We start from the raw sequence: 23,039 nt of genomic DNA, 5'->3' as shown, positions 1-23,039 counted from the left end.
CTTAAGAACAACCCTGAATTTTTTGAAGCTATTTAGGAAAGACTGACCAGGATAGTGAGAAGTCTAAACATTTTTCCTTCTACATACGGGGTCTGGCGCAAATAATGTCCCTTTTTGTTACAAAATCTTTTATTACAAAATCATAAGCATGCAATTCTGTAACATAGCAATATCACACTCAAGCATACCATATGATTTTGGGTGAGATGTTCAAATTAAAACTATGAATTATTACACCCGTATTATTCAACTGCACTCAAGCAGGCCTTACTTCTGCCGGACCCTGTATCACTCTTCCCTGTTTGGAAGATATTGTAATACTAAAAAGAAAATTTAAATAAATGATAAGTGAATTTTTATAGATATGAAGGTGTTTATTTAGAATTTATACTTAGGCATATAATTTTGAAATATGGAAATTTTAAAAAATTACTTAAAAACCATTGGTATATCTGAGATTTCCATTTGAAATGCATTAAATCTTGAAATGTTTTCACTTCATTTACATCATTTTAATAAGAGTTTCTGTTGCCATGACACACAAGGGGAAATTGATATTTTCACTTCTTATCAAAGTGATTTTGTGATTTTGCGTAATGAAGTGCCATTCTGGTGAAAGGCCATGGAGGAATTGCCATGTTCGTGGATATCATCAGTCCTTGTGGCTTTTGTGATTACATTACTCCTAAGGCCACAGACCAGAGGAGCAGCCAACTATGCATTTCAGACCATGGATAGTAGAACTTTTTCTTAAAAGATTTTATTTATTTATTTTTAGAGAGAGGGGAAAGGAGGAAGAAAGGGAGAGAAACATCTGTGTGAGAGAGAAACATTGATTGGTTGACTCTTTTACACACCCTGACTGACTGGGGACCGAACCTGCAGCCCAGGCATGTGCCCTGACCAGGAATTGAACCAGCAACCTTTTGGTTTGTGGAATGATACTCAAAATTGAGCCATAACTGTCAGGGCAAAACTTTTCTTTTATATATATGAGAATGGTCAACAGTCACTTGGTTATATAGGATTTCAACGTCTAAACACTGTCAACAAATTTTATTTATTTATTTATTGTATTTTCCCATTGCCATCGAGCCCCCCTATTCCTGCCCCTCCCCTCCACAGTCACCAAGCTGTTGTCCACGTCCATGATCCCTTTAACCATTTTTCAGCAAATTTTAGTGAAAGTGCCAGATATATCAATGCATGTACTACCACTAGCTCAAGTAGAATTAAGTGAAATACTTAAAAAGCTATCAAGTTCAGAGTTAGGTCATGAAATGTGATCAAACATAGAAAAATACAAAACCTTTCAGAAGTACCAGTGTCCTTGTGACCCAAAGCTCTAGTCCTGAGAGAGAGTAAGCCTTGTGCAAGGCTTTTTTTTTTGTTTTTTAAAGATACAGCACTCAGGATTTTGGTGTACATACAATAAGTATTTGTTAAAAGAATATGTGAATGAAAGAATTATTTATGTAAAAGTAATAACTGTATCCTAGTACAACTTTTCCTTTTTTAAAGTAGCTTCATTCCACATTGAGACTTTTTAAGTCTTCATAACAGATGCCATTTTCACTAATGTACCACTTTTATTAGAATAACTTTTGTCTGTAAAACAAGGCACTCATAAATCATTTCTCAACATAAACTCCCACAGAATTCACACAGAATATGAAGAATCTTTATTTCAATTCAGCAAATTCTTAGTGCAACTTTATAGATGTTTATTGTTTGACAGCTCACCAGGGTATTCAATAAACTAATCAGATGCATTCCATATAATCTTGTCATCCAAACTCCAAAGGACAGTATATGGGCATTGCCTTCTCGAGTAATAGGTGAAAAGACGAGGAAAAACGGATTTATCTGACTTTGTCTATTGTATCTCAGCTCGTGGGGGAGAGAGGACAGTTTCCAGGGAATAGTTCACATTGAAACCAGATCATTGTTTTGAACACTAGAACTGAGCCATGCTAAAAACATAAACCTTAATTGTATATTTTGGTTCTAGTATTGTATTATACATGTATATATAAAACCTTAGAAAATACCTAATTTTTTAATGTAAATATCCATTACAGTTTGGTTTCTGTTACCTCATTCTTTATAGCTGAAAAAATAAAAAGACCACACCATTTCTTGTCGAAGCAAAGAAAAAAAGTTAGGAAAGTAACAGGAAAAAAATTTTTCAGAGGATCTCAAAATTCAGAAACAGGCCGATGTGAGCACACGTGTCCTTTCCACCGGAGGTTGTGTCTGGAACAGACGTCAGAGCTGCACACAGAGGTCACGTGTGCAGAGGGACTGAGCATCACAGGCTTTGGTTCTATTTTTGATTTTTTAAAAATTCATTTTAATGTAGTCATGTAATCCATACACTTATCTTTTGAGAGTGACCGATATTAAAATGTTCAAAGCATATTATAGTGCAAGTATTTTATCTTTTTCCTGTGGTTGACTCACAAAAGTCCAATCATTTTTTCAAAACTGTGAATCACAGTTTTCACAACTTTGAATCACAATTCAAAGAAGAGGTAACTGGGACAGTGCATACTTTTAAATACACTCAGCCATATTTATTTCTTAATATATTGTCTAGATAAAAACAAGAGTTAACATTTATTTAATACTTTCTAGGTGCCAGGTAATTAGTTAAGTTTTTGTATGGATTACATAATATTTTTGTTAGTTATTTTCCCCTTTTACAGATACTTTAAACCCCTAAGTAACACAGCATATTCATACTATGACTATGAATCCATATTGAAATAATAATCTTACTTTAAATTTTACATTTTCTACTGTATTCTGTATGTGCTAGATTATACATATACTGTTATAGGACATATTTATAAAGACTGCTTCAAAGTGGGCCAAACATTTAAGAACATATAGAAAGGTAATTTGAATGTTACACATTTTCTGAATGGGAGCTGTTTATTAGTTTTACCATAATAATAATAGTGTCTTCAAGGCCTCTCATATTTATACACATTTTATTCTTCTATCACTCCTGTAGACACATGGACTAGATACTAATTTTCAATGAGGAAAATAAAGATAGGGAACAGTCAGTTGTACTTCTGGGTGCTTTTCCTCTGGGCCGTACTCATCAGAATGAGTTTTAATGCTGCAAATGTGCACTGTAAGTTAGAGTGGGTCTCAAGACTTTAAAGATGTGTGCGGCCAGGTGCTATAATGCCGCCCACCTTACCTGCTTGAATGAAGACATGTGTACAGTAACAACACTTTTAAAAGTGAATATATTTCCTGAGAGGAATTGTCTGTTTTATATGCAGTTACAAATCACTTCTGTTTCATCAAACTGTAAAGTGATTTTGAATGCGAACTAATATTGGGCAAGTAGTGAATACTGTTAAGTTGTAGGGGTAAATTCATAAAGAAAGCCAGGCTGTGATTTTGAGCAACTATGCCTTCATGATTTAAAATGCTGGTTTCTTAAGCAATATGGAACAATTCTTATTTCCTCTGAAACTTTTATTATATATAATCATTCGTTTTAGGTTTAGCATTTATAAATAATCCTGGTTTGGAGTTGGAGATCATGATTTGAAGACAGAAAGGAAGTTGCACATCATATTGGAGTTTTGATTTATTATATTATGTAATTACATAACTTATTATGATGTAACCTAGACTTTAAAAAATTATTTTCTGCTTTAAAAAATTCCTCACAAGGTCTTTCTTAAGATTCCTTCATTCATCTCTAAAATCAGCAATTAAACTCAGTTTCAACTATTTGGCAAGTGGACCACATCTGACGTTTTTCTCTTCCTGAATTGTGTTTAGATTAACTTTAAACACTTGCCTTGCAGAGGAAATAAACTTTCCATTCTTAGGGAAAATTGTTAAACTAAAAGATGGACAATGTAATTCTCAAATTCATTTATGGCCTAAATGAATGTGAATTCTAATTTACTTACTATGAGCTTGGCTACTGTTTTTGATTAATATGCATTTTATACAGTAATTGCTTCCTTAAATCTCCTGTTATCTTTATATAGGTAAGTTATACTCTATTGTGCGTTTAAAGAAGGAAAACATCAGTATAGAAAACTAAGAGGTAAACCACAGATAGGCAGAATATAATAAATCAAACACATGTATCATTTGTGTATGTATCTCTGTGTATGTGTGTATCTGCAATATCTATAGATGAGGATGTGTAAATAGGTATCCAGAATATATAAAGGACCATTACAACTCAATAATAAAAAGTCAGACAACCCAGATTAAAAAAAATGGGCAAGGGATTTGAAAAGATATTTCACTAAGAAAGACATATGGATAGTCAAAAAATGCATAAAAAGACACTTAAAATCATTATTCATCAGGGCATTAGACATTAAAACCATTATAAATACAATTAGATACCTACCCAGTAGAATGGCTAAAATTTTAAAAGACAATCCTAAGTGCCAGGAATTGAACCTGCAACCTTTTGGTCTATGGGATGATGCTCCAACAAACTGAGCCACACTGGCCAGGGCAGCAATTTTAAAAAAATTAAATATATACTTAACATATAACGTTAATTCTACTATTATTTGTCTAAGGAAAATGAAACTTTATGTCCCCACAAAGACTTGAACTCAAGTTTATAATAACTTTGCTCATACGATCTAAATCCAACCCAAATACCTATCAATAGAAGAATAGATGAACCAAATACAGCAAATCTGGTACAATGAAATACTATTCGTTGATAAAAAGGAACAAATTGCTGATACTTGCAGCAACATGGCTAACTGTCCAAAACTTTATAGTGAGCCAAAGAAGCCAGACACTCTGTAATTCCATTTGTATGAGACTCTAAAGACACATCTACTGTGGGCCCAGGGTGAGAGCGATTTACGGCAAAGGGAGATGGTATGTTTTGGGTTAATGGAAATGTTCTGCATCTTTATTGGTGTAGTGTCTACAGGTTTATACACTTGTCAAATTTATCGGCCTGTACATTTAGGATAGATGTATTTTACTGTGTGTAAATTATACCTGAATAAAGGTGAAATTTTTAGTATTTATGAATTCTAATTATAGTATATTCTTAAAGGAAAATAGGTCAAATAATAAAATAGACATGCAAACATATATCAAAATTAAGTCCTGTTTGAAACTTCATAAAAGTCTTTCCAAAAAACAATGAATTATTAACATCTGAGTATAGAAATTTGGACATTTAGTGTATTTGTACAGAGAATGTGGAGTATTTCACTTAAAATTTTAATTGAATGCAGCGATGTATCAATCATAGGAAAGCATCAATTAAATATGGAAATAGCTAAGAGTCACATCCAAAGTAGTGATGTTAAATAATATGTAGAAATTATATCACAGAGATATTTTATTTGTATTTTTCAAAAATAGAACCATATATTATGTGTGAAAAGATGTTAAGTGAATTTTAATTTGTTGAACAAAACACACAGTATAATGAGGATATATCAGCAGTGGCTGGGCCTTGCAATAGACGACTTCCCTGGTGTTTCCTTTATACTTTTTTTTCCTGCAGGAATTAATACAAATGTGTTTCCCTTAGTCCTTTTATTATTTGAAGGCATGTTCCTCCTCATACCATCTTTCTCCAAAAGAAGTTAATTAATTCACCGCCTGTCCTCATTTTAGTTTTTCATTTTAAAGCCAAAGAAAAAACCTACCTCCTTTAGTTTCCCCCGTTCTCTTTATTTCCAAAATTATAGTAACTTAGCAAAAAGCTACTACCTCTCTCTGTGTATATTTACCCACCTAAGGTATGCTATACCTCAAGAAGTTTTCAAGCAGTTTTTGTTTTATAAGGAGGACATTATGGAAATCTGAAGTTCAGTAGTACAGGAAATTAGGTGTTTGCTCCCATATGTAGGGCATCAAAAATGTGTCAAGTACTGTTGAATGAATTACATTTGGTTCGTCTTCTCCCAAGGTAACATTTTTTTGTGATCATTTATTTCTCTTTCCTTTCTTTTCCTTTGGGCTGCTGCAGATACCACCCTGAACGACTCAGTTAACCAATCCTGCCACCCAGGCCTGCCATTTCAAGTATAGCGATGATGTTACTACTTTTTTGAGGCTTCTTGAGCCCTGACGAGATACCAAGCTTGGTTACTTGGTTACTTTTGTTAGCTCTCCTATTTAGGAGACAGTCTAACTGTATTAGCCTTCTTTAACCTTCCTGCAGATTTGTTATTGGGCGAGAAAAACCAGGACAAGTGAGTGAGGTGGCGCAGTTGATAAGCCAGACGCTGGAACAGGAGAGGCGCCAGAGAGAACTGCTCGAGCAGCACTATGCCCAGTACGATGCGGATGACGACGAGGTAGGCCGTCCGCGCCGCTTTCTTTTCCTATGTTTCTTCTCGGTAGGCCCCTACTTTGTAGAACTCTGTTTACTTTGTAACAGTATGACAGACTCTTTGCAGTTTCCCAAGGAGAATGTGGCTACATTCAACCTCACCAGAAAGAAATATTACTCGAATTTGTTATTCATTTATGAATCAAGTAATGGTATTCTGTTTACAGTGTGAAGACTTTGGAATAAAAGGAGTCATCTCATCACTCTATGACAAGAAATTCATTGAAACAAAAAAGAGTTAAAACACCAAAATGTCCATAGTAGCTGTCTTTAATGTTTGAATTGGGTGATTTTCCTTCTCAGCTTTATGTTCTTTCAATCTTTACCAAATTTTCTATAAATATAATGCTTTTTCAAAAAAATCAATAAACATTTTACTTGAAAAAGCACACATACAAGCACAGGAAAGTACTAAAAATCACTGAGTGTTTTCTTTTTTTCCAGGAAGAGAAAGTTCTTTGGATCTGCTCACTATGATTTGTGCTAACATAATGCAGAACAAAGCTTTTCCACCAACACATATTCCATAGAGTAGATACATATTGGAATAATTTTGCATCCTGTTCTCTGTAGAAGATCAAGTAAATGAGTAGAAGCTAACCCCCAAGTGAAAACGGCTGTCCGGAACCCTTGTGGGGAGTAATATAATACAGATGCTGGCCTATTTCTAATGTAAACGCCAAACATACGTTGATATAATGGGACAATGCGCTTTATTTTAAAGATGCATGTGTTTCATATTGGCGTGTCAAAAGATCCATCAACAATTTAGTTGTAGTATTTCAATCTCCATAAACATAGTGAATATTCAGGTAAAATAAATATTCTTTATTCCAGCTGATATAAGGACAGTATAACTTACTATGTTCAACCTCTACTCATCTGAATTTATTCTTTGTCCAGAGCTTTTTTTGGTTTCTAGCCAGGATGTAGTGAAGATTAATAAACAGATACGCAAATATTTTCTATGTATCTTTTAGTCTGGAATGTTTTAACCCAAATATATTTTAGTCTTTTCATTTGCTTGTAGTATAATGAGGATGTAATTTCCATTAATTACAGCAGGAAATTTACAATGGTGCATTAGTTAACTTTCGATCAGAGTACACATTAGAAAGTCTTCACGTGAAAGATTAGTCTCTTAGAATTCTATTTAGTTGATTTAGGTTTTTTTCACTTGCAGAATTCATTTGAAACAGTGAGTATTTTTTCATTATACTGAGACATTATATATGAAAATGTTATCTTGGATTTAGAAACTGAAGGAGTGATTACCTCAGATATTTGAACTTTCATCTTACCTAGTTTTTCCATCCTCTGCGCTGGTGTTTTGTGTTTCCACAGAGATACTGATTTGCTTTGACTACAAGTCTGTTTTAGGGTCATGGAATCATTCTCTGCAGGTCTGGTTTTTACCTGCCCGCTCTGCTGGAAGGGCTTTGGATCTGAGGTCCAGGGGTGTGTGGCCGACATCAGGCGGTGGAGGCTGAGGAGGCCCAGCTTTCCAGTCTCTGTGGGTCCCCATGTCTCTGGCTATAAAGCACAGGGATTGGGCTAACGTCTCAATTCTTTCCAGCTTCTGATATTCCATCAGTCTCTGAAATAAAGCATCTGGTCTAGCAAGGAAAGAGGGAAAATCAAATAGTTTTTAAGGTTCTCCATGTGAAATTTTTAGATCCCATACTACTATATACTTCTCAGGTTATTTCATGGAATTGATCATATTCATCCCCCCAAATTTTCAACTCAAGCTGATAAAGCTTTATGTATAAGTGTATATATGAGGGGGGACCCCAAGATTGAAATTTATTGATAAAAATTGTGTATTCTTACATGTCTAAGCATCAGTCACCTTCAGAATACTCTCCATTTGATACAGTACACCTGCTCAAAACAGTTTTTGAACTTGTCAATTGCAATGCCTTTCAGTACTCCTGCCGTTTTTTGTTTCAACATATACATTGGCAAAACATTTTCCTTTGAGGACTTTTTTCATCCAGGGAAACAAAAAGTCTCTTGGGGTGAGATCAGGGAAATAGGGAGACTGGGGTACAGGGGTCATGCCATTTTTGTTCAAAAACTTTTGAACATTCATTGCAGTGTGGGGAGGTGCACCCGTAAATCACCCATCATGAAATGGGCAAATGCTTTGAAAGAGTCTTGAAAACAAATTCACTGAAGCCGAACACAGCCTCTCACAACAATGCCAGTTGGTATACTGATACAGATCGGTTCCTAGAACACTCACCTAGCAGGGAAAGCCCATGCTACAAGGGGCCCACCCTCCAGAAGATAATTCCGGTTTCTTTTTGGCTCCCCCCTCATATATACACACAATTTTCTCTTATGTGATAATGAGTAAATGCAAAAGGAATATTTGTTCCTCAACATTTGCACTTGGAAAAACATCACATAGATTTTTTTCTTGCCTCCTTTTGTAAGGAAAGCCAAGTGGATTGTCACTTAAAGTAGATATTTCCAGCAGGAATGGAGGTAAATAAATATTCAGTGTCAGGCACTTTGCAAGGTGCCTTTCCCACATGATTTCATGTCATCTTAGAGCAAACAGAGAGGTTCTTTTCCTTCTCTCTAGAAATGCAGCAACTGAAGCTTTTCCTAGTGGTACAGCTCATAGTTGGCGCTTTAGGATGGGGAGAGGGTCTTCTTGGCTCCAAAGCCTGGACCCTGCAACCCACTGCATTTTGTAGTGGAGTGGGTGGATGGGTCTGTGGGTGACAAGAAATGTCACTAAGAGGATTCTTGTTTGAAGTGTTGGAATATCTTGTAATACTTTGGTTCTGTGACTCTTTGTTTTTCTAATAATAAGGGAATCAAATTCTTGGAGAGTTTTTCACTCTAGGTAAATGCTTAATCCATAAGTATCCTACGAAGACAGGGCTTCAAGGGAAGAATAATTGAGTATACAAATATTTTACAAAAAATAGAGTTTAGCTTTAGGTTAAACTTTTTCTTCTGCCTGCAAGTTGTAGAAATGGGAATCAGGTGCTCGCCACCATGGCATTCCAAGCAACCTTTGCTGTATTGCCATGGTCAGGCGCCCTTTTCCTTTGCCTCTGTCCCTCGTGCTCCTCTCTGACTCAGGTTTCTCCCTTCCCTGAAGGGAGGCACAGTTCCCTGAAGGCACAACCTTCCCCCATGTGCCCAGCTAAAACCGACTGTGAATTTTCCGTGCATCAGAAAGACGGGAGCTGTACAAAGGGTGAAAATTCACACTTGTGTAAATACTTCAATTTATCTACGTATCTTAAATTCATTGTTTTACTAATGCAACCTACTATTCTTAAGTTGATTTGAATGTTATGTCTGTATTTCTTATTTACTCTCTTTCCCTGTTAATAAAAAATAAAATGTCCAAGAAACATAATGGAAATGAGATGGACCAATAGTGGTTATCCAATGCGTAAATGGTCCTTGAATAATTTAGTTAGTTTTATATGTAATTGAGCAATTTATTGATTTACATATCTTGGTAATCCTGAGTTGTGTAATCAATCACTTAGTTTCTCACTCTTATTTATAGAATCATTTTATGATTTCAAAGATGGAATCATTTTTAGTTGACTGTATCCCCTGTGGCATTCCCTGAGCCAGCCAGGAAAACCTCTAATTAAATGCAGAACAACCAAGTCCATCCAAGTAATTTCCAGAGCCAGCACTTAGATCAGCATTGTCTCCTGAAGGATAGATAGCTTCTGGTTTTGGTCAAATCATCCAAGGTTTATTCTAAGTTGGAACTTGTCACTTTGACAAAGGGGAGTTGCTTGCTTGAATTGCCTACAGGGAAAACATTGCAATGTGATAAATATAGCCAGAAATTGTAAAGGTACAATGGTTCTCTCTCAGAACCATATTTAGGATTAAATCTACTTTATCATGTATAGAATGTACTTAAATATATCTGTTTTAATGCTTTAGGAGAGTATAAATTATACTCCAGAAGAATTTAAAATAGATGTATATAATATACAAACTCTAAATTTCTGCATTTTTTCTAGGCTTTTTTTCTTCAAGTATTTAAACTAGAAGAGTTTATAATAATCAAACAACTAACTCCATTTTAATTTGCATTCCCATATGTTTTATGCACAATGTTAAACATTCTGATTTTTAAAAAGCAAAGTTAAAATGTCTCTACCTAAAGGCCAAAGAATAAAGGGGATCCTATAAAGAGGAGGGAGATATAAATCTGAAAAATTGAAAGTATTAAATGTGGATCTGTGATTTAGTGATCGCATTTCTGGATTTAATAGAAGTATTGTTCATTTCTTTTTCTTCCTCTCTTTCACCCTTTCTTTCTCTGTCTCTCCCTCCCTCCCTTCCTCCTTCCCTCTCCCCTCCTTTCTTTCCCTTCCTTCCTCTCTCTTTCTCTCTCTCTTTCTCCCTTTCTTTCTCTCTCCCAACCCCCTTCCCCCTCCTTCCCTCCCTCCCTTCCTCCCTCCCTTCCTCCCTTCCTTCCTTCCTTCCTTCCTCCCTCCCTCCCTCCCTCCCTCCCTCCCTTCCTTCCTTCCTTCCCTTTCTACAATCTGAAAGGTAACCATGGAGGATTTCAGTAAACCTCTCAGACATTCAGCACTATCTCACGAAATTCTGGGGGTATGGTAAATTTTTCCACTAGATTTTAATTTTCAATAACAAATTAAGTCTCCTGTCATACTCTCCACACTCAATCTTTAACCTTTGCGTGGTAGGATGATGTACTTCTGGTATGTCTTGTGTGCTGCAGATTTTGTGGTGTATTTTATCTTGGAGAGCATTTTGCAGTGTGACACGCTGTGGGCTCAGACTGGCAATGAAGTACAGACAGGTTCTTTGCCACTTTTTTGAATGAAAAAATACATTTGGTCGTTCACATTAAAATGAACTGTTTTACATGCATGTGTAAAGTTATAAGATTATTTTGCTTTTGCCTCTTGTCATTTTAAAATATATTATTCATTACATTTAAAGTCTTAGATTATAGCTGGCATTTTGGTCTCTTTTAGGCAGTGGTTCATAACAATGTTAATCCTCACTCCAGAAACAAAGGTTACCCTTTTTTAAAACATAACCTTTATATGATTTGTTTCCATTACTGGAAATTAATATCATTATAACTATATCGTGGCAATAGTAGTCATTTTTTTAGAATCTTTAGAAGTATTGAATACAATTTAGAGCAGCCACCTGCATAGATATGCATTTCCATTGCTTGTGTTAACACATAATAATTAGAGGCAAAAATATAATGGAAGGTCTGGCTTGCATACGTGTTAAAAGGTTTACAAGAAGAGAAATTTTATGTGAAAAGCATTGAAGGGATAACATTGTATTTGACTCATGCTGTTTGCTGTTCCTGGCTGGAACAGCTTGTGTTGTGTGAGCAAGAGATTGCAGGTACTATGGATGGCCTTTCAGTCATGTGAGTTGACTTTGTCCCGTGTTTATAATGACAGAAACTAAAAGTGGGGGCATTCTCTTAGTTCTCAAAAGTATTATGTCGTGGCAGGTACCGGGACTTCAGTGTTTGGGTTTATTTATTTATTTTTTAATTCTTTATCATTAGGCTGCTCTCTCTAGTGGGGAAAAGCTTTTTTAATTTTTGTTGTCAACCGTTTTAGAACACTGTGGCTGAGTTGCAAGGAGTGCCTGGCAACTGCAATAACAATAACAACCATTTCCTTAAGGTTTGTTTTCTGGTGGGAAGTAATGCTTGTCTGTCCCTGCTTCACGTGTGAAATTAAATATTCTGTGTCTTATTAACTAGCTGTCTGCTCAGAAGAACTTCTCTGGAGCTGTGTGTTTTGAATGTTGAGTGATAGTTTGAAGATTCCCCTTTGAAACATAATATTTATTCTGAAACATTATTCCAAATATTTTAGGTACAGGTTCTGCAATGTGGACTTGCTTCCTAATATTTAACCCTAGATGTTTTTAATCCCTAACACTTTAAATAGTTTGTAATTCACACTAAAAGGAAAAAAGAGATATTCAACAGCAGGGCTGTGTGATGTTGGTACAGTACAGGGTACAAAGTGATTTATATTATCTTTAAATCCAGTGATTTTTTTTTTTATTCATCCATTTTTAGGGAGGGAAGGGGGGGAGAGAGAGAGAGAGAGAGAGAGGGAGAGAAACATCAATGTGCGGTTGCTGGGGGTTATGGCCTGCAACCCAGGAATGTACCCTGGCTGGGAATCGAACCTGGGACACTTTGGTTCCCAGCCCGCGCTCAATCCACTGAGCTATGCCAGCCAGGTTTTGTTTTTTTTTTTAAATCCAGTGATTTTTTAAAGGGAAAGAATCATGTGATACAAAGTTCTTAATTTTTTCAAAAAACTGCATGCACATCTCTTTAGATTATCATAGTACTTATTCACATGATTTATATGGTGGACGTGCCAAAATGTCTAAAAAGGTGTTATACTATAAATAAGACAATTCTCATGGTCTTTAGCTGCCAGTAATAGAGATAGAGAAGCTTAAAACTGGAAGTCGGGTGTGTGTGAACGGAAGACTGGCCGACGGTGATTAGAGGAGCCTAAGGAATGGGAGAAATAGAAAACCTTTTAAACAAGTTGTTCAGAGACTCCAATTTGACTGTATCTTCAAAATTATTAAATGTAATTTGGCTTGTGACCCCTACATCTACAGTAGTGGTCATTTTCATCTGAACCCAGAACCATAAAATACTTGGAGAAGATTCAGTTGAAGAATGTATCCACACTCGAACTAACCTAAATAGTGCACTGGCACACACACACATAAATTCACACACATACACTCGCACAGACACCCACACGATCCCCAGGAGGTAAATATCCTTCTCTACTTGAAAGGCCCTCTCTAGAAATATCCTCTGTATATAGGAACAGTAGTATTATAACAGTGAGCACCGACAGGAGGATGAGCAGCATCCATGGGAGACAGGGGCTGGAATAGAAATCTTTGGCTGAGTAATGTCATCTTTTTGTAGCTTGTTTTCTTTATTTTATCATAATGCAAGTGACTGGAATGTGTTTTCCTGCAATTTTCCTCCAGCTACCACATTATGGAGATATTTATGCATGTGCCAGATGCACAATACCAAAGAAACTTTATCAGGTTTCTCCATGCCATTAAATTCTTCTGAGAGTGTATAATCCCTAGTTCCTAGAAACCATGCTGGAGCAACTCGGTGTTACAATGATGAGCCACAGAGTTCGAAGTGTTAATCGGATGCCATAGAAACAAACACAAATGACAATATCTTTCAACTTTAAAAACATTTATAAGTTGAGTATAACTTTTTACCAAAAGGCTCTAAAATGCTAAACTCACAGTGAGGGATGGGCCATACAGACTCACTTTCCAGCGGGCCCTAGGGGTCCTGCAGTTCCCCAGGCCTGCGCTCCTCCTGGTTCCTCTGTCTTGAATGCGCCAACTCTCAGCTGCCCTGGTGTGCCCACCCATCCTGTTCACCTCTTAGGGCTCTTTTTGGGTTTCATCCATCTCCTCCAGAAACCACCTTTGTCTCTCTCAGCTGGGCTGGGCGGCCTGTTTTTATGACTCACGAGCACTGTGTGTACCTCTATTATTATTTACCCACAAATTTACCTCACTAGCATGTAACCTCTTCATTGACAGACTGATTTTTAATGCATCCAGGGATGAGTACAGTGCTGGGCAGATTAGAGGAAGCCAAGGACTTGAACTGAGTTGAGTCACTCAAAGGATGTTAAGATGAAAATTGGGGAGTAAAGTGAGGAGAATGTAGTTTAGTTAGAAACATAATCTGTGACAGTGGTGGAAGAGCAGCATAGGATCTGAGATAAAAGGAACGTCCAACCTAGCAAGACTGGAGGGTGGACACAGGGAAGGGACTGAGGGAGCACTCTGTGCTTGTCCTTGGCACTTGGGGACTTAGTAGTTTTCAATGGTCTTTTGCTTCCGCATTCTCATTGTTCTCAGAGGCCATGATTTCCAAGAAGACTAACTAGACCATACTGCAACAAAACCCTCTGCATATAAAACCAGAAAAATAAATGAACGTATGTATTTCATTCTTTGTAAAGCTTTGGGACCTTAGAAATAGCAATTTGGTGACTCGTGTTGACATGACTTCTTTTTATTCATAAATAAATAGAATGCAATAGAAGTAATAGTCAAAATGTCCTCAATGATGTCAGGAACAGTGCTGCACAGATAGCCATCTTCTCGCCAATGCACTAACTTAGAAATAGGCTTTAATCATAGAAATACCTTTTCACCAGCAATAAAAACTAAATGGTGACCTGACCAAAGACTAACAGGCTAAAACTACCTTGTCACAGAGGTTTACCAGGACTCCCTAGAGCCTCCATTTATTTAAACTGATATGGATGCTAGTAAGGGTGGTGGTAGTAAAAACTTACTTGATTTCTGAAATGCCAGCTCCTAGAGGGGTTTTACAATTATTTTATTGACATAAAATTGACACAGAGTAACACGTGCAGATCTTACCGGTATAATTTGATAATGTTTATATGCCTGTATTTCAGTATTAAAATCAACATTAATGAGGAATAATTTATATCCAATAAAGTGCACCAACTTAAAATGTGTTTAGGATAACAGTTTGATGCATAACCAGCACCACAATGAAGCTATGAACTTGATTACCTCAGATAGTTCCCTTATAGAACTTCACAGTCACTCTCAGCCCCGAACAACCATTCAGTCTGCTTTCTGACATCGTAGGTAGGTTTTGTCAATTCTGGAATTACATTTGGCATAAAGTATATACTTTTTTATGTCTGGTTTCTTTCACTTTTCATACTGTCCCATTTATCTTGAATGTTCTATATATTCTGACCATACTGTAATTGGTATTGCTCTGAGTTACAGTAGATAAAGCTCAGGGCTCATCCAAAATGGGATATCTAATTGGAGAATTTCAGCCTAAAGCAAAAGCCCTAGGGGCTTCCCTGCTCTGGAAGATGAGAATCAGTCTGATCTTCCACCTCAGGGACTGCAAGGCAATTTGCCAGTGTCAAACCTTGGTGCTGAGTAGAAGAAAAATTTCTTCTGAGAAATGGTGATCACGGCAGCCTGAATTTATGCTACCTTTTAGAAGAGAAAAAACAAGCACATCCTTTCTTGAGAGATTTCACCTTCAGTCAAAGCCTAATAGTTAAAGTTTCAAGAAATGAGAGATTACAATTTTGAAGTACAAAATTCAAAGGGAAATGAATTGCCATAGTATCAGTCAACAGGAGGAAGGGAGGGAGAGGCAGAGGGACAAAAGGACAAGGGAAGGGAGAAAGAAAGAAGAAATATAAGGCCCAAGTTATTTTATCACTTATATCCAACTGGATCAAGTATCTCCAGTCACGTATAACTGTAGAAGACAAAAACAAAACCGGCACAACTCTGATACCAGTGAGACTTTGAGAGTGTGAAATGTTTAAGGTAATGAGGTACAACCTTGGTACTGCAACCAAGTAATGATGAAAGAGAAGTCTTCCAGTCCCATCCTATTTTTAAAAATAATGCAAAAAAAACTCAACAAAATATTACCAAACCATGTCCAATAATATATAAAAGAGATCATGGCTAAGTTGAGTTGAGTCAATAATATAAGTATGGTTTAATACTTGAAAATGTCACTTCTTGCATTTGACATCATATTGGAAGACAAGAAGGAGAAATATAAGAAATGGGCTGGAAAGGAAGAAACGAAGCTGTTGTTATTCACTAGTGATGCAATTGTCTACTTAGAAATCCTCAAACATGCCTAGAGATTCATTATTAGATATGATTTTAGCAAGTTTACTGGATATGTAATTAATAAAACATACAACATCTATTTCAATGTGTCTCAGAGAGAAAATATAATTTATAAGTTACCTTAGTAAAAGGCAAGACCTTGCCTAATAAAAGATAGGTAAGACCTTCATGAAGAAAAATTTTATTGAAATACACTTTGTAAAGTTTATATACAATTACAAAGAAACCTTGCTTGTAGATTAAAAGACTCAGTAACTTAATTGAGTCAACTTTCTGTCAGTTGATTTATACCTTAAGTGTAACTCCGGCAAAAATAATTCTAAGGATTTTTAAATAGGATTTGGTGAGCTATTGCAAAAATATATGTGAAAGAACAGTGCACCAGAAATAACCACGATGTTTCACATGCCTTAAAAGAGAGATATTTTTTATTAAATTGTACCAGTTAAGACCCTGGAGCAAAAGAATGGCTGTGTTGGGAGCTCAGAAACAGGCCCTCGCATACATGCAAATTTGATTTTTGACATAGAAACATGCTCAAGAAGAGTTAAGAAATGTTAGGCTTCTCAGTGAAGGAAAAATGGTGAAATTGCAACCCTCATCTCCATTAGTATCCCAAAGTTTATTCCAGATGGATTGACTACTCAAATGCATAAAGCAAACCCATAAAAGATAGGAGATGGTGTAGAAGAATCTGTGTATTTATGACCTTAATCTAAGAAATGATTTTTTAAAAGATTTTACTTATTTATTTTTAGAGAGGGAAGGGAGGGAGAAAGAGAGAGAGAGAGAGAAACATCAATGTGCGGTTGCTGGGGGTCATGGCCTGCAACCCAGGCATGTGCCCTGACTGGAAATCGAACCTGCGATGCTTTGGTTCTCAGCCCACGCTCAATCCACTGAGCCATGCCAGCCAGCTGGAAATGATTTCTTACATGAGACACTTAAGAAAGCAAAACCATATAGGAAAATGTGGAGAAAATTGCATTAAAGTTAAAAACTTTCGTTCATTAAAAGAATATTTTTATGAGAGCAAAAAGGCAAACCAGAAGTTGGAAGAAAATATTTGAAAAATAAATAACTGAAAGAGAATTATAGAGAATTATATAAAAAGTTCTATGAACCAGTAAGAAAGACTGTGTATAGGCTATTGACTTAGTCATGTCATAAGAGAGGAAACTGTAGTGGCCAGTGAACATACAAAAAAGTGCCCAACCATATAAGCAATGAGTATGTGGAAATTCAAAACCAAAATGAAATACTTCATTTTGAATCAGTTCTGTTCTACTGAACTGATTTAAATGGGATATTTTAGGTTTTGGTGAGAATGGGGAGTAAAAAGACCTTATTCTCTGCACACAGAAATATAAATTGGCCCATCCACTTTAAAAAACAATTGCCCCAATAAAGAACAAGTGTTCCCCCTGATATTTCCAGTAGCCAACTGGCATTATACATAGTTATTACAATAAGAAATATATATAATATTATTCTTAGAAAAAATTGGATACAACTGATATCTTTATCAACCAGAGAATGGGTAAATATACTGTAGTATAGACGTGCAGTGGAATAGTGTATAGAAGTTGTTTCTGCAGTCCACAAGAACTGGCGGAACCTCAGACATGTACCATTAAACCCAAAAATGCTCCGAAGAATACAAACAACATGATTTCATTATATGAAGTTTACAATCATGTAAAAATAAATGACACATTGTTTAGTCATAATAAAAAATAATAAAACTAGAGAAATTTAAGAGTGATAAAATTCAGGATTACTCTGCAGGGCAAGTGTTAGAAACAGATTAAGGAGACACACACAGAGAACCATAATTAGAATGTAGTGGTTCTGCTCCTGTTCTTGAACTAGGTTGTTAGCTCATTGGTGATTATCTTTATTGTATTTTCTAGATGCTACATAAATTTTATGCATCAAATCAATATTTAATGAAAAATTTAAAATTTGCCACATGCAGTTGCTTCTATTTATCAGTTATATAGATATAAAATGAAGATAATATAGTTCCTGCTCTTGAAGGACTTACAAAATGACTTAACACCCTGTGTATCAAACATCTTAATGTGGAGACCTCATGGTCTTTCTTTAAAATTACAGATTTCTCCCCCAGCCTCAGACCTACTGAAACAGAGTATGTACGATAGAGGGCCTCGGGTTGTGGGGAAGGGTTAGGTGCAGTCAGAGCTAGAGTCGTCCGACTTAAAGATGCAGGAAAACTGATGTAAGGACCTTGAAGTCCTGGTATTGCAGAAAGGTATTGCCTCCACCAACCACAATGAGGAAAGGAATAGAATTGTTTTTCCTCCAAGGAAATTATAAGGTTGAGATTATATTTATTGTTAATGGATAGATCAATCCATACAAATAACCATTAATGACTTTTTTTGGATTTCTCTTTATTGTTTACTATACATCCTATATCTATGACTTCTGGTTATGACTTATGATACCTGTTAACATTTTTGCAATCACATGAGTCAGTTTTTGTATAAACCACCCCACATTTTCCAAGATTCAATTAGTTGTATAATTATAGACTCATTAAAATAATGATAACATGTACTGCCACTCTTTGGTCACTGTAGTTGTGCTCTTCAGATTAAAATTCAAGGAAATACAAATCTCTTAGTCTCTTCCCACAGTTCTGCTGGCATCAGAATAAGTGCTTCATTGTTTCCTAGGCAAGTAAAATGAAACTCAAGGAAGGCTGCCAACTTGAAATTGCAGTGTGACATTTGAATTACAGAGGTCTCTTTGGTCTGTTGGCTGTTCAGCTCTGGATCTCAGTGGGAGAAATAGGGATCACTGGTTCCCTCCTCATATAGAATATATTTATCAGGGACTTAAAGACAATGGCATTTATGTCTTAGCAACTGGATAACATTTATTAAAAGGAATTGAATTGGGACTATTGAGTCATGGAAAAATATAGTTTATACTCTCATGAAGCTGGCTGTTGTGCTGTGGAAACAATAAATATATAAGGTAAAGAATTTAAATCATTTTCAAGACAACCTATCAAAAGACCACATAACCATAGTGTAAAGGAATCATCATAACTAAGGACATACAGAGTAAAAGCATGATTTTGAGATTCGTGGTTTCAGATTTGATTACAATAAGTTTTTTGTTGTTTTAATTTGTTTTGTATAACTAAGAAACCAGCTCAGTATTAGGAGTATTCAAAAAATAAAAAGACCAGTTTATTGCAGAACAGAGTATATAGAAAGGGAATAAGTATTTGGAAGTCTTTGAAAAGGTAGATTGAACAATATTGTAGAAACTTTAAAAATCAGCTGAATTTCTAGACTTTTTTTCCCATTAAATAATAATTGGAAAAATTATCTAATGAGCTCTTGCATTTTCTGGGGCATTCAGAAATGCCCTTTGATCTGGATTGTCTTTTCAAGTGTTTGTGTATGAACACAGCCTTGGAAGATGGTCTTTCCCTCTGGAGCAAGGGCAGTCATACTTACTGCCTGTTATAAAAGATGCAGGCTACCCAGATTCTGGGGTCCTCTCCTGTCATATCTACATGTGTAGGCATTATCCTGCCCTCTTCTCATCACTCTTTGGAAATTGTGGCTTGTGGTACTAGCACAAAAATCATGATGGACTATATCAACTAGTATGAAGAACCATTCTGGGTTAGAGGAAGGTTCTGACATTATTCAGACAACACTTACAGAGAAACACACCCACACTGAGGATGAAAGGAAGGAATTTGCAGTTGCTGTGGTCAGAAGCCTGGGGAACTTTTGCTGTTTGCTGGAGAGATAATTGGGCATGGCATGTAATACTAGGTAAGGAGAAACAGCAACAATTGGGCTGCCTTTTGACTCAACCCCTCCTGCAGTTTTATCATGCCAGCTTTATATTCATTCAGACAGTAAAAGATCTCAAAACCTTCTGGAGTAGGTCTTGGACGGTCTAAAGGAATATGAGTACTGTCAGGATTTCCTTGAGACAGACACACTCATATGGGACAACACTGATGAGTATTTGGGTCCTAACTTGTCTGTAATGCTGGTGAAAGGAACCCTCTAGAGAATGAGAACCTGTTCCAAATTCTCACAGTCAGCCTCACCACCTTGGAAAACGTCACCATTCCTTATGTTCAAACCAGGTTTATCATTGGACTCCAGATTGAGATGTGTTCCCTAACAGGGTCCCTGCCGTGGGAGTCAAGGCTATGGCTTCTGAGTCAGACTCCCCAAATCAAAATGGGCTGTGTTAGTAATGATGATTCACTGTACGTGGTGCTTTAGATGGACATTGGAAGTCCAGTTAAAACAGGAATGATCACAGCATGGCTCAGAACCGATGGTGACCGGCGCAGAGCTGCTCTCTGCTTCCATGTCCTTGGATGTCTCTCTCCGCCCTGACCTTGAGAAAGATGACTAGGGGTAGGACTGAGATCTTTTTGTCCTCCAGATGGGCCAAATGCTATATGAATCCCTTGAGTGTGCTGGGGAACTTTGGGAGGGGAGGCACCCATATTTTATGGTTCTGTGAATGCTGAGTCACAGATCACATCTCACCCTGTCCGATAGTGAGAAAAGACACCCAAATTCAACTAATGCGGTTTGGGCAGGGTTTGCAGTGGGAAGGGGAGCTAAAATGGTCTTGTAGATATGACTCTGGGCAAATGCAGGGTAAGGCTGTTGTGGCTTCCACTGTTAGACATATAATGGAATTGATGTGTTATATGACGGTGCATCTTTATCCCACTGTGTGCCAGTGGAGATCTGCCATTCAGGGATTGCCACATGTAGAGCTGTACTAGTAGGATATATAGATCATTATCCCTGTTGCCCCCAGGGAGTCCAGAAACAACATAGAATCCCAGGAAGAGAAGGGGAAATCACACCTTATTTAGATACTTAATGGCTGGCAGAACCTTCGGGGCCAATTCTCAAAGCAACAACACTCCATGCAAGATGCAGCAAAAACAACACCAAAAACAAAACACGGGGGTGGGGAGCAGCTATTAATCTTCTACTAAGTGCTTATAAGAACTGGAACTGAGTGCCTGACCCCTGAGGGCCTTGTGACTGTCGCATTTGAATGTGCTCAGTTTGAGATGGGTCAACTCGAACTCCCTGACCAGTAAGGTTGGGAGGGCCCAACAAACCTTGCTTATCAAACAGAAATGAGGGTTTTAAGAAAACTGCCACCCTGGCCCCACAGCATCTTAGATTTCCATGAACAAGTCCAGCTTTCCATTTCAGGGAAACTTTATCCACCTCCAGAAACAAGGCCTCCATTTCAGCGAGGCCTTCAATTCATAGAGCTTTCCTTAAATACCTAGGCTCACTTCGCGGATGGTTCGGCTAAGCCGTCCAATGCCGTCTGCTGTTTTCCGACCTCAGGACCAGCTATGCACACCCCAGAATGGACATGGTCACTTTGCTCAATCAACTGGCAGAACGCACAGTGTTCTGGCCAGCACTCCCGTTGAGGAGCCTTGTGATACTTTTACCGACTCTTGAGCTGTTGTCAGTGACCCAACTGTTTGGTCCCTTGGAAAATTACAGACTGACAGGCTAAATTTCGGGATGTCAAACTGTTAAAACAAATTATGGCAACTTATCCAATTCTTTAGGCTGTTCATGTACCTGCACCTTTGGGGTAGTCATAAGAGGCTTCCGTGTATTGAGAAAAACTCCATCTTTAGATCAGGTAGCACTCAGATAGATGATCCAGAGATCCCTCTGAAGGGAGGCTGTTCTTGGCTGCTCAGGGTTGCTTTCGTGAGGGTTAGCTGATATGTACCCTGCAGGCAATTGCTGTTAGGATCAGACTCATTTCATTGAAAAGTGGCACAAAATTTGAATGGTGATGTGATCAGTGACACCACCTGCATCCTAGAAGGGATTCAGGTCAACCTCACCTGGCTGGCCGAGGTTGTTACAGATGACAGAATGCCCTGAACCCTACACTTTGTTTGTGTGGGCCAGCGCCAAATCTGTGCTATCACGGATACATCCTACTATATCTGAATTAATTCCTTAGGCCAAGTGGAATGGTCAATAAAGAAACTAAGGAGAAAGCCACTTGGGTTTCTAAGGTAGACCTGATGGTTTATGGTATTTGTTTTGCCAGTAGAGTCTGGAGGCCTCAGGGAATATGTTGATCTAAGTGCTGTGGGTTAGACTCATTCTGCTGCTTAGAGATTTTTCAATAGGATTCCTAATTATACACAGTGAGACAGAATGGATTTGGTCCCAGCCGCTGTTGGTTAAATTCATCTGTGTAGCCAAGGGAATATCATACTCATGGGAAGATTCACCAGGAGCCATGATGGCGCAGAAACGAGGGTGGATATTGCTTGGAGACAATCCCCCCAGGGGTCTCACACCTCTGCGCATGTCCTGTGAGCAGAGACACTGATGACCTTTGTTCCAGATTATCTTTTCAATGATGTTTGACTAGCAAACAGCTTCAGAAAATAGAGATAGAGTTTCCCTGCAGGGCAAGTGACAGACTTGCATACCACCCATTATAAAAAATTTCGGTTTCCTCAGCTCCGAATTCTTAACAAAAGACTTTATGCTCACACCTTCTGCCTCACTTTTAGACCGTGTTTGGAATCCATTCCTTAATTTTAGAATCACTCTGTTCACTAGGGACATTTCCTACCTCCTTGTTATAGAAGGTGAGGATGTTGCTAAGTTCTCTGCTGCTACACAACAAGGATCCCCTTCCAGATTTCTGCGTGCAGTGTGTTACCCTCAAAATCCTCCCAGCCTTTGTTTGCTGCCTGTTGCCAGAGTCACTTTATCATTTTTCTGTATTTATTATATCCCCTTTCTATTTCTGTATAACAAATTACTACGAAAACTTAGCAACTTAAAGTAAGTCATGGCTATACGCTACAGCATCTGCATGTCAGTTTAATTGGATG

At 37.3% G+C, this 23,039-nt stretch overlaps 1 protein-coding gene across 4 annotated transcripts in view; it reads left to right on the top strand.

Annotated features, from left to right (window-relative positions):
- PPP1R9A (protein phosphatase 1 regulatory subunit 9A) overlaps nt 1-23,039 on the top strand; it is a 264,322-nt gene that overhangs the window by 167,192 nt on the left and 74,091 nt on the right. For all 4 annotated transcript variants that reach the window (XM_045827667.1, XM_045827666.1, XM_045827665.1 and 1 more), the window contains 2 exons: nt 6,197-6,332; nt 11,986-12,051. In XM_045827667.1, coding sequence (XP_045683623.1) covers nt 6,197-6,332; nt 11,986-12,051 — 202 coding nt within the window. The remainder of the gene's footprint in view (nt 1-6,196; nt 6,333-11,985; nt 12,052-23,039) is intronic.

Source organism: Phyllostomus hastatus, unplaced genomic scaffold (genome assembly GCF_019186645.2).
Source record: "Phyllostomus hastatus isolate PE091 unplaced genomic scaffold, TTU_PhHast_1.1 phas_scaffold_78, whole genome shotgun sequence".
In the NCBI taxonomy this organism is placed as follows: Eukaryota; Metazoa; Chordata; class Mammalia; order Chiroptera; family Phyllostomidae; genus Phyllostomus; species Phyllostomus hastatus.
This window is presented reverse-complemented; position numbering and strand designations above follow the sequence as displayed.